This window comes from Malaclemys terrapin, chromosome 2 (assembly GCF_027887155.1).
Source record: "Malaclemys terrapin pileata isolate rMalTer1 chromosome 2, rMalTer1.hap1, whole genome shotgun sequence".
NCBI classification, from domain to species: Eukaryota; Metazoa; Chordata; order Testudines; family Emydidae; genus Malaclemys; species Malaclemys terrapin.
In genome coordinates, this window is record NC_071506.1 from 157135142 (window position 1) to 157147622 (window position 12481).

General features: G+C 39.4%; 1 protein-coding gene across 3 annotated transcripts in view; it reads left to right on the forward strand.

Moving 5' to 3' along the window:
- The window catches only part of CTNND2 (catenin delta 2), a 1183216-nt gene that overhangs the window by 774398 nt on the left and 396337 nt on the right, over positions 1-12481 (forward strand). For all 3 annotated transcript variants that reach the window (XM_054019141.1, XM_054019142.1, XM_054019143.1), the window contains one exon: positions 1637-1889. In XM_054019141.1, the coding sequence (XP_053875116.1) occupies positions 1637-1889 (253 nt within the window). The remainder of the gene's footprint in view (positions 1-1636; positions 1890-12481) is intronic.

Genomic DNA, 12481 nt, shown 5'->3' on the forward strand with positions numbered 1-12481 from the left:
ATCGAAGCAAGATTTTTCTTTATTGTATTTTCATATAGACTTACATAACTTGATAGTATTGTATTTTTATGTCTGTTAACCACCAAATTTTCAATATTATGACATCATAACTGTTATAACATAAATTCTGTGATTCAACTCACTGTTCATATACATCAAAATGAAAAGTACAAAAAAAAAAAAAAGGAAAACTAATAAAAGACAGAAAGATACTAAACAACATGCTCTGTATCTTAACCTTGGCAAGTACTAGTGTTAGATGGGCCCTATCATACAAGCACTATTAACTACTTTTTGAGTATTGCATTTTTAATTTTTACATATACTGCAATATGAAACCCTTAAAGTTGTTTCATGGAACTTAATGAAGTATACAAATTATTTGTAATTATGCATCTGAAATGTAAATATGCGTATCAAAAGAAATGACAGGGAAAATTATTATGAGATCTGGAACTTGAGGATGTATGTTCACCTATAGACCTATGATTTTGACGTAATCAAATGATCCTGAGCCTGGACCCATTGCCATTTATGGAAGAACTTCTGTTGCATTTGATAAGAGCAACAATGGGCCCATAATGAGCTCACTTACAGTGCATTTACTTTTTCTGCTGCTCAGAACTCTCTCATAAACAGGAGTGGCTTTTCATTTGTACTTGTTTCAGGGCCAGTAGGTCATATAGGAACTAATCCTACAGTCCTTACAAGAATCTAGTTGACATCATCAGGACTGCAGAACTTGGGTCTAAAATTGCTGCTGCTAAGAACCCAGTACTCATGGCATATTGAAGTGTGCTCTACTGTAGTGGTGTAATAAAAGGATAATGGACTATGAAGCAGACTAACAAGATTTTTAAGGTGCAAAATCATTGAGTCACTTTAAATCTATTAGTTAAAATGCTCTGAACTGTTGATACAATAATCTTGTTGAGTACATTTCACTACCATTTTAGACAGGTAGAGACAAATGTGCATAGTGTAATTCTCTTTCAGGGTGAGGTAGCGGATAAGTGAGTCTTGTTTATAGTGATATCAATAAAAATTGTTAATGCAAGCAGGGCTGTGTGTTGAATATTTTACAGGAACTGGGACCCCAGAAGTGGGATGACAAGTAACCTCTATATTTTTTTAATCTTTAATAGTCATCATTTTCAATCCAGACCTTAGAGCCTGGTTCTGCTCTCCTTTGGTGGGAGTTTTAGCTGTGTAAAGACTGCAGAATCAGACCCTTAGAGCTGTTGAAATTTAGCTCGACTACTCCCATGCTCTTCTCATGATACATACAAAACTTGCATTGAGATTTTGCTGCTTGTATATTTTTTTTAACTTCAGATTAACTCATTCTTGAATATGATGTAAGCAATTCAAAGCCCATCTCAAAGAAGTGTTTCTACCTAATCTCTGTGTAACCATTTTAAATATTATTTAGTCTATGAGTGGCATGCTATTTAGAATTTTCACTTGACAGTTATTTACCTCACTGCTTTCAACTATGACAGTGTTGTTCTTTTTTTCTCATTCTTTTCGAACCCCTGTTTATATGTGTGTATTTTTTTCCTCTGCCTAGACCTGGTTAACCATTTCTGTGAACAGGTCCTCAATTTTTTACTTTGTCCCTACTTTCCTGTCGTAGCCCCATCTTCCCCTGGTGTCGACTCCGTACCCTTACAGCGCACAGGCAGTCAGCACGGCACACAGAACGCAACATCGACCTTCCAGAGGGCCAGCTATGCTGCAGGCCCAGCCTCCAATTACGCAGACCCCTACCGACAGCTGCAGTATTGTCCTTCTGTTGAATCACCATACAGCAAATCTGGGCCAGCCATCCCACCAGAAGGGACCTTGGCTAGGTCACCTTCCATTGATAGCATTCAGAAAGATCCCAGGTGGGTGAAACCTTATTTTGTCTACCGTTACATGTTGATAAAGAAGGGTAATAATTGCAGTCTACTTTTTGTATTTCAACTGTGGTGTATTATTGAAAAATGAAACAAAAATTGTGATTTGTCCTATAAAAGATTCTTTGTTTGAATTAGAATTATCTGTTTTAATGGTTTTTTTAGCATACCCTTGTGAGCTCTCCTTTAGAACAAGATGGCCTTCAGTACATACATTTGTCTATCCTTGCTAGGGCCACCATGTGAAATACTATGAAAAGAATTATGCTGAGACTTTGGCACCATGAGTCCATGAATCTTAACTGTGATGGCTCAGGTTTTTCTATTCAAGGAGAAATTTTGTTCTTCTGTAAATGTTTAATAATATGCAAAGTGGCACCTGAGTGCTAGGCTATGAGAATAACAGTGATTGAGAGATAGAACATGCTCAGGTCTATATTTCATCTGAAGATACTGTATCTAAGCTCTGCCAGTACATGACAGCAAAATGATTTGCAGTGTAGCTTTCAGTAAATGATTATTGCTGCCTACAAATTTAAAATGTAGAGCCTCTTCTCTTCACAGAAAATATTGGCTTCTATGACACATACGCACTGTGTGGTTGTATACATATAAACATAAAATATAGTCATCATTGCATTCTCTAGGTATACTGGAAATCAAAAAGTAGGTGGTTGATGGTAGCATTCTAAGGGGTGAATTGTCCTCAGTTATGACAGTAACAGAGATGGAGGTATTAACAGCACCTCTTAATTGGATTGGTTGTTTTTGTTTGGTTTTGTGGTGCAAAGGATCAGTAATTTTATGGGGTTTTTATGATTCTTGTAAGTTAAATGGCTTTGAAGTTGAAATCAGACTCTTGAGAAGTTACATAATTAAGCTTTTATTCACAAATATTTGACTTCTTAAAATCTGTATTCATTTGTACAGGATTTTCTGTGGTAGATATTGTGATTTTGTTGCATGGTATTTAGCAACAGGAACACCCAAAAATGTGTCCCCAACAAGGTCATTAGGGAGATGTTTGACCAACAAGATACATAAGATATAATGGCAAGAGTTTCCTTCTTTCACTATAGAAATGAATGACTCATAGCCTTGATAGTCAACATGTACAGAGTGCAGGCTATCTGTATTGTAACTGCCTCACTAGTCCAAGAGGCCAACAACAGATTAATTTCGTAGCATATCAGGGACACTATTTCTTCTAGTACAGCTCATTATGCTAGTGACCCACTTCTCATGTGGGTATAGCTGCTGTCTCCTTATCCTTAACTCTTGATGCTACACCATATGTTTGAATGAGGAGGAGACAACAAGCACTGTGTGTTTTAGGTTTTATATATATATATATCTTCGCACACAGATAAAATATCATCACACTAATATAATTTACCCATCTAGAAGGTCACTAAATTCTGACACTTGTTCTATGGTATTGAATTCTTGATGGGGATAGAAGGACTTTTGCATGCAACAAAACTTTGCCTTGTAATCATACCTTGTTAATGCCATACAAAAGATGTACAGGGACTTGAAATATAAGAGAAGAATTAGATTGATTGCAATAAATACATTTAGGAAAAATATATTGGAATTGAAGGCATTCCTCCTTGTGCTAAAGGAAAGCATATGTACTATATTATGGTAGTGTTGGACATATGGTTTAAAAAGATGTAATCTTTGTGGAAAATACACCATTATCACTGTAATGATGGAATGATCAGCACCTGCATAGGTTATATGCTAGCAAATGTCAAACTTGTTCCTTTTGTAAAATGATTTTGTTTACTTTTGCTTGGTGCTCTAGCCATATTTTCCAGCCCGTTTTGTTTCTCTTCTCCTTCCAATGTAATGCATGGAATTATATGAATACTAATTTCAATAAGAATATAGGAGATGGAATATTGACATCCACAGATGTAAATAGAACTTGGTAAGCTTTACACAGAAAGAAATTTGTTTATCTACCATTTTTCATTTCATGAATTAATCATAAACAGGCTGTGATTTTTACATTTTTTTTTTTTTGGTAACAGGGATTTATATTGTAGCTTACGCAAATGTATTTCATGTTGTAGATTACTACAGAGCTACTGACTGCAGCTATTGCTTCAAGTATTTGTTATCTGCATATTCACAGATTGTGTTATTTGGTTGGTTACCTGAGTCACATGGTAGTGTTCTGAAAAGCAAATTAAAGGGGGAGGGGAGAAGTACATATACTTTCAAAGCCAGTTGTATGGATTTTACTCAAACAAATGTTTGTAAATATTTTATTGTAGTAATCGCTCAGCTCTAGACCTAAATTATTTGTAAATAGAAATGAAAGAGTGTGACATCCTTGAGTAAAAGTGTTTTGGCTTCAAATAGAAGTCAGTCTTATGAAAATTAGCTTGATACACCAAGTAAAAGATTATTACCCGATTTTTTTTTTTCAACTAGTCTGGCAAGAAGGAATCAAAGTGAGTTAAAGGTGGGGAAAAACTCAATTCCTCAAGTTAAAGTGATTAGTTTAATTTGAAGGATGAAGTTCTGGCCTGTTTTACACAGGTGGTGGTAGAGACAGGGGTACAAGATGAGGAGGAATGGTGTTGGATATCTCTCCCCAAGCAACAGGAACTCTCACAGGAGCAGCAGATAATACAGACCCAGCACCCCCTTGAATTCTATGCACAGATCCGGTTTAACTTCCATGAGTAGGATTCTAGAATCTCAGGAATCACTGATAGGCTCCTTGCCACTAATAGCAGCACTAGAACAGGGCATGTAATTCTCCTTTAGCAGCAATGGTAAGGAGCACTGCTGAGCATGTTGTGTCCTGATCTGTAAGAGGTATATTCCACTGCATGGGCAAAATGCCTTACTAAGCTGCCCCTATTCACCACATTACCAGAAACATATTGACAAATTGGAGGGAGTTTAGAGAAGAGCAACAAAAATACCAGGAGAGTTGGACAGATTGATTTATGAGGAAAGATTAAAAGCTTGGCTAAAAGAATAATGAGGGCAGAGAGACAAAACATCCCAAATACTTGAAGGAACACTGAGAAAAGACAGAAATCATTTAACATAGTACACAGAGGTATAATTAAGAGTAATGAATGAAATTAAGAAACAAAATTTGGGCTGAATATCAAGAAAAGCCTCCTGGTGGTGAGCTGTGTTACCCTGTGGAATCAATTCCACAGGGATATTGTTTGAACTCTTTGAAGCTAGACTGAACAAACACCAGAAAATGTATTGTAGGGAGCAATCTTCCATTGCTCAAGGGATAAACTGGATGATCTAATAGGTCTTGGACTTCCATGACACTGTGATCTATTGCCGTGGTAAGAAAATTCGTGATCAAATGAGTTTCTGGTACTAAATCTGTATGATCTGTCAGATTTGTCAGTGGGTCATTAATGGACTAAACTGAAAAAAAAAAAGAAAATTGTAAAATCTGGCAGAACAATATAGTAACAGCAGCAGTCATGCTGAAAAACAGTTCAGCAATACAATCAAAACTGACTTCAAATAGAATAAAATTTAATATCCCATAGGTATAATGTACCATCGATATATTATCCTTTTCCATGTCATAGTGAATGATATTATTATGAGTTTTTACTGTTTACATTTTTATAGTATGCTGTTTTTAATAAATATGTTTCAAACAGTACCTTTAAACTATTTATACAAAATACACTGGAAAATCCAATGAACCCACACACAAATGGTGTGTTTACCAAAAATACTGTACTTTCTAGAATACTCATAGAATGATAATCTGAAAGCTCCCTTTTTATGACTTTTTAATTTTTTTCCCCCAGCACTTTCTGGTGAAAAAATGTGACAACTAAAGTAGATAATTTAAAAATGTAAATAGCATTAAAAATACAAATAACTGGTAGTGGCACATTACTTTTTTGAACTGTCCAGGTAGAAATCAGCAGTTACCGATTGTGCCAGCTATTGCATAATTTAAATTTTATATCCTGAGGCATTCCTGCTGTGCTTTTACTTTCAAAGTCAAAGTTCTGATTGATTACCTCTGTTGGGGTTAATTTCCCACCACACAGAGAATGAAAGCACTGACTCACTATCTTCAAAGTTCTTAAATCATAAGCCTCTCATTGTACAAAGGAGAAGTAGGCTGAAGCAAAGCATCCTGTGTCCACTATGAACCATCAAAACCCATTTTGCATCACTTTCTGCAAAGAGCTGTGGTATATTTTCAAACCTGTCTTTGTAAAGCTTTCTTTTCCCTGTAGTAAAAAGAATCTCATTATGATAAGTGGCAATTAACATATATGCTTCAATAAAAGTTCAATAAAAGTATAAGACATTGGCTCTTTAAGATAAACTGAAATATTTCTGCAGGAGTCCTTACAGCATATTTATTTGGTTTGTTTTAAGGATTATCATAATAGTAACAGAATTGCTTTACTATAAATCTTTATAATAGTGAAAGGCGCTTATTACAGTGTTATGAGAGAGGCCAGGAAGAATATAAACGTCAGTCTGTGTGTGTTTGTGCAAAAAAAAATTATTCTGTGTGTGTGTATCTGTACATTTTTATTTTTAAAAATATATAAGGCAGTGTGATATACTTGTGATAGACAGAAATACGAAGCAGGCAGTTCCCCAGGAATAGTTATTTGGTGACTTCCTTTTCCCTAGTAACACTCCCCATTGCAAGGATGTCCATTTGTAATTTTTTTCCAGCGTTCCTTTCCCAACCCATTAAACTGGCAGAATCAAGTAGCTGTAGCCCTAAGGAGATAATTTTGCAATTGACGGTGCTGGCTGTATCTTTCTCTCTTCCAACAGGATATCTATTCTGTTTTCCCTTTCTTATTGCTGAGGTGATGGCATATCCTCACAGGCATTTATCAATAGTCATCTAAGTGCAGAACAATGAACCAATATGAAATATTAAAATCAAAGGACGATCCAACCAACCCAAGCAGGCACAAAATTCAAGACAATTGATATGGACTCAGGGCAAGCCTCATGTGCTCACCCAAACCATCCCTCCAAATGAAAGGGATGGGTTCTCATTTTGCATATAGAATAGCCATGAGAAAGGGTAACAAATATAAAGCAAACAGAAAATGGGGGAAGGGGCAAACATAGCTAAAGATGAAGACTGCTGATATAAATAGGACTTATATTGTGCCCTAAAAACTGCAAACATTGGATTCCAGCAACCTGCTTGAAGAGAGTGCTCCAGAAGCAACAACTCCTGACCAAGAATGTCTAGCTTCCAGCTTGGTCAGGATTACAGGAGAGCATCCCTTCCCAGGCCTGTAACTCTTGGGCAAAGATTTAGGGAGATAAGGGGGTATTGCCCAAGTTCCTGGGATCTAGATTATGAAAACTAGCTTTATAGAACACCAAGACTATGAATTGTGCCTTTTTGTATACTGGAAACTGGTGTAGACTGAAGAAAGTGGTTGTAAGTGACCTGAAAGGGTTAGGGCCTGGAGAGGAAATGGGTGACATATGTCTGACTCAGGTCACTGCATGATAAATGTGGTTCATTGTTCAACAGACTTCTTTCTATGTTAGATCTTTATTATTCACTACATAACCTGACACACACTGTTTATCAAATACATTTCATTGTGTGCTACAGAAGAACCTGAAGTGCACTCTAAGAAAGAGAAACATTTGTTTTTCGTAACTCATGTCATACTCTCAGTCTTTTCTCTATGACTGGATTTGTTCTACTGATAACACAGAATTTTGGATGTGAGCCCTTTGTTAGATCCATCACTCAATTTTGTTGACATCCCACCTTTAAATGTACTCTAAATCCCATCAGTACACCAACTCATGATATTGTAATGGTTGGACATTGTAATTTCATTATATTATAGTGGCATGGACCTTAGTGGCATATTTACTTAGTCTATAGTGTGTAATTTTTAGGTAGATGATGTCCCATCTTATTAATATCTTGCTGTTTGACGTGAATGTTTTATTTTACATCTTGTTAAAGGCATAGTGTTCTTATTTATCTCCTTTGTTCCAAAGGTGGGAGAAAGCACAAGGCCATGCATAGTCTTATTACCAGTGCAGGACAACAGAAGGGTGATAGTGATGCAGGTAGTAGTAATGAGCCCAGAGAGTATATATCTGAATACCTTGGCAGGCTGGAATGGCTGTGCTGGGAGAAGTGCTAACTTACAACCTTTGAACAGGTATAACACGGGATGTTTCCCTACATTTCACTCAGACCTCTGAAGCTACTGTGCCTTTTATCACCATAATACTTCCAGGCACCTGCACTTGGATAGTGCACTTTATCCCCCTCTCTCATCTTCCTCGGCTCATCTTAGGCTTGTGTGAGCCATAATCGAGCTCCTAATAGTTAATAGGCCATAATGTGATTTTGTCTGTGTTAGCCACACATATCCCTCAATATCCCGTGGATCACCTGCACACTTTAACAGGTGCAAACTCTGCACAATGCCTTTCTCTGATGAACAATACAATTCTAAAAATTTGCAGTTCTTGTCAAGTAAATAATATGTATTTTAAAAAATATGAGCTAATATTTAAAATATTTAAAAAATATGTACATGAGAGAACAGCTTAACTTCAAAGTGCATTTCTCTAATGTACTGGAAAAATAAACTGCCTTTAAAAAATCTCTGTATTACCTCTCTGCCTTAATTTTCTCATTTTTCTCGTGGGGATAATAGTAGTTACCTTCCTCACAGAGGTGCTGTGAGAATTAGTTATTTTATAAAGTGCTTTGAAGATGCAAAGCCATGTTCTGCTTTTACTTATGCCTAGGCCACCTTCACTGACAGTATGGCAAGGGGTGGTGTTGGGTCGGAGGAGATTTCTTCAGTTAGATCTTCTGCTGAGGAAATGAAGGGGAAAGTCATGTCAGTTGCTAGTCAGTTATTTAAAATAGACAATGCACCTCCTTGTCTGACAAAGCCTCATATTGAGAAAGCAGGATGATCAGCAAGTTATCTTCAGTGCCGATACACAAAAACGAGAAGCCTGGGAAATAAGCAGTGAGAACTGGAAGTCCTGGCACAGTCAAGGAATTATTACGTGATTGGAATAACAGAGACCTGGTGGGATAAATCACATGACAGGAGTACTGTCATGGATGGATATAAACTGTTCAGGAAGGACAGGCAGGGCAGAAAAGGTGGGGGAGTTGCATTGTATGTAAGAGAGCAGTATGACTGCTCAGAGCTCCGGTATGAAACTGCAGAAAAACCTGAGAGTCTCTGGATTAAGTTTAAAAGTGTGAGCAACAAGGGCGATGTCATGGTGGGAATCTGCTATAGATGATCAAACCAGGGGGATGAGGTGGATGAGGCTTTCTTCCGGCAACTAACAGAAGTTACTAGATCACAGGCCCTGGTTCTCATGGGGGACTTCAATCATCCCAATATCTGCTGGGAGAGCAATACAGTGGTGCACAGACAATCCAAGAAGTTTTTGGAAAGTGTAGGGGACAATTTCCTGGTGAAAGTGCTGGAGGAACCAACTAGAGGCAGAGCTCTTCTTGACCTGCTGCTCACAAACCGGGAAGAATTAGTAAGGGAAGCAAAAGTGGATGGGAACCTGGGCGGCAGTGACCATGAGATGGTTGAGTTCAGGATCCTGACACAAGGAAGAAAGGAGAGCAGCAAAATATGAACCCTGGACTTCAGAAGAGCAGATTTTGACTCCCTCGGGGAACTGATGGGCAGGATCCCCTGGGAGAATAACATGAGGGGGAAAGGAGTCCAGGAGAGCTGGCTGTATTTTAAAGAATCCTTATTGAGGTTGCAGGAAAAAAACATCCCGATGTGTAGAAAGAATAGTAAATATGGCAGGCGACCCGCTTGGCTTAACAGTGAAATCCTTGTTGATCTTAAACACTAAAAAGAAGTTTACAAGAAGTGGAAGATTGGACAAATGACCAGGGAGGAGTATAAAATTATCGCTCATGCATGCAGGAGTGAAATCAGTAAGGCCAAATCACACTTGGAGTTGCAACAAGCAAGAGATGTTAAGAGCAACAAGAAGGGTTTCTACAGGTATGTTAGCAACAAGAAGAAGGTCAAGGAAAGTGTGGGCCCCTTACTGAATGAGGGAGGCAACCTAGTGACAGAGGATGTGGAAAAAGCTAATTTACTCAATGCTTTTTTCGCCTCTGTCTTCACAAACAAGGTCAGCTCCCAGACTACTGCACTGGGCAGCACAGTATGGGGAGGAGGTGACCAGCCCTCTGTGGAGAAAGAAGGGGTTCGGGACTATTTAGAAAAACTGGATGAGCACAAGTCTATGGGGCCGGATTCGCTGCATCTGAGGGTGCTAAAGGAGTTGGCGGATGTGATTGCAGAGCCATTGGCCATCATCTTTGAAAACTCATGGCGATCGGGGGAGGTCCCGGATGACTGGGAAAAGGCTAATGTAGTGCCCGTCTTTAAAAAAGGGAAGAAGGAGGATCCGGGGAACTACAGGCAGTCAGCCTCACCTCAGTCCCTGGAAAAACCATGGAGTGGGTCTTCAAGGAATCAATTCTGATGCACTTTGAGGAGAGGAAAGTGATCAGGAACAGTCAGCATGGATTGACCAAGGGCAAGTCATGCCTGACTAACCTAATTACCTTCTATGATGAGATAACTGGCTCTGTGGATGAGGGGGAAGCAGTGGATGTGTTATTCCTTGACTTTAGCAAAGCTTTTGATATGGTCTCCCACAGTATTCTTGCTGGCAAGTTAAAGAAGTATGGGGTGGATGAATGGACTATAAGGTGGATAGAAAGCTGGCTAGAACATCGGGCTCAACGGGTAGTAATCAATGCCTCCATGTCTATTGGCAGCCGGTATCAAGCGGAATGCCCCAAGGGTTGGTCCTGGAGCCGGTTTTGTTCAGTATATTCATTAATGATCTGGAGGATAGCATGGACAGCAAGTTTGCATATGACACTGAACTGGGAGGAGTGGTAGGTATGCTGGAGGGTAGGGATAGGATACAGAGGGACCTAGACAAATTAGTAGATTAGGCCAAAAAAAATCTGATGAGGTTCAACAAGGACAAGTGAAGAGTCCTGCACTTAGGAAGGAAGAATCCCATGCACTGCTCCAGACTAGGGACCGAATGGCTAGGCAGCAATTCTGCAGAAAAGGACCTAGGGGTTACAGTGGATGAGAAGCTGGATATGAGTCAACAGTGTGCCTTTGTTGCCAAGAAGGCAACATTTTGGGCTGTATAAGTAGGGGCATTGCCAGCAGATCGGGGGACGTGATCATTCCCCTCTATTCGACATTGGTGAGGCCTCATCTGGAGTACTGTGTCCCGTTTTGGGCCCCATACTACAAGAAGGATGTGGAAAAATTGGAAAGAGTCCAGCGGGGGCTGGAGCACATGAGTTATGAGGAGAGGCTGAGGGAACTGGGATTGTTTAGTCTGCAGAAAAGGAGAATGAGGGGGGATTTGATAGCTGCTTTCAACTACCTGAAAGGGGGTTCCAAAGAGGATGGATCTAGACTGTTCTCAGTGGTACCAGATGACAGAACAAGGAGTAATGGTCTCAAGTTGCAGCGGGGGAGGTTTAGGTTGGATAAAGGAAAAACTTTTTCACGAGGAAGGTGGTGAAGCCCTGGAATGGGTTACCTAGGAAGGTGGTGGAATCTCCTTTCTTAGAGGTTCTTAAGGTCAGGCTTGATGAATCCCTGATTGGGATGATTTAGTTGGGGATTGATCCTGCTTTGAGCAGGGGGTTGGACTAGATGACCTCCTGAGGTCCCTTCCAACCCTGCTATTCCATGATTCTATGAAATGTTGGGTGCTGCTGTCAACTATTTTCTGATAAGTCTGTTTTTTGTGCTCTTAGAGGTAATCCAGGGTCCAGTCATATCCCTATCTATGCTTTTATGCAAACCAGAAAGGTGTGTAAAAAGGTTGTGTGTTCCTAAAGATGAAGATGTAAGTGGTATTTCATTGCTCTTCCTTAAGCAGAGAGAGAAACAAAAGGCAACAAGTTTTGCTGCAGTGACATAAACTCCCCATTTTCTTAGTGTATAGTGTGTTTTGCAAGACTAAATGAAGTACTGCTCAAGTAACTGGGCAGAAAGGCTATTTGAAGAAAGTGCTTTAATTTACAAACAGTTGAAAATGGAGAAGGGAAAAGAGAGTTTGACAGTTTATTTTAATTCTTTTTAATGATTTATATCATAGCTTTATAGTTGACTGAAACTGTGAATGTGAACACAGCATGGATCATTTCATATGGCTTGCATGGGATAGGAATGGACCAATCTCTGTAGGTTTACTTTAGAGCTTCATGTTCTACATAAATCTAAAACTGCAAGAAATCCCACCCCCTTTTCTAGAGCAGTGTTTTTCAAAGTTTGGGTTGTGACCCTACCGGCTCTGGTCAGCACCGCCGACCAGGACGTTGGCGGTGCTGCCCAGCTAAGGCAGGCTAGTGACTACCTGTTCCAACACCACGCTGCGCCCTGGAGGCGGCTAGCAGCAGGTCCGGCTTCTAGGCAGGGGGGCCATGGGTCTCCGCGCGCTGCCCCCGTCCCGATCACTGGCTCTGCACTCCAAGCTGTGGGGGGGCAGTGCCT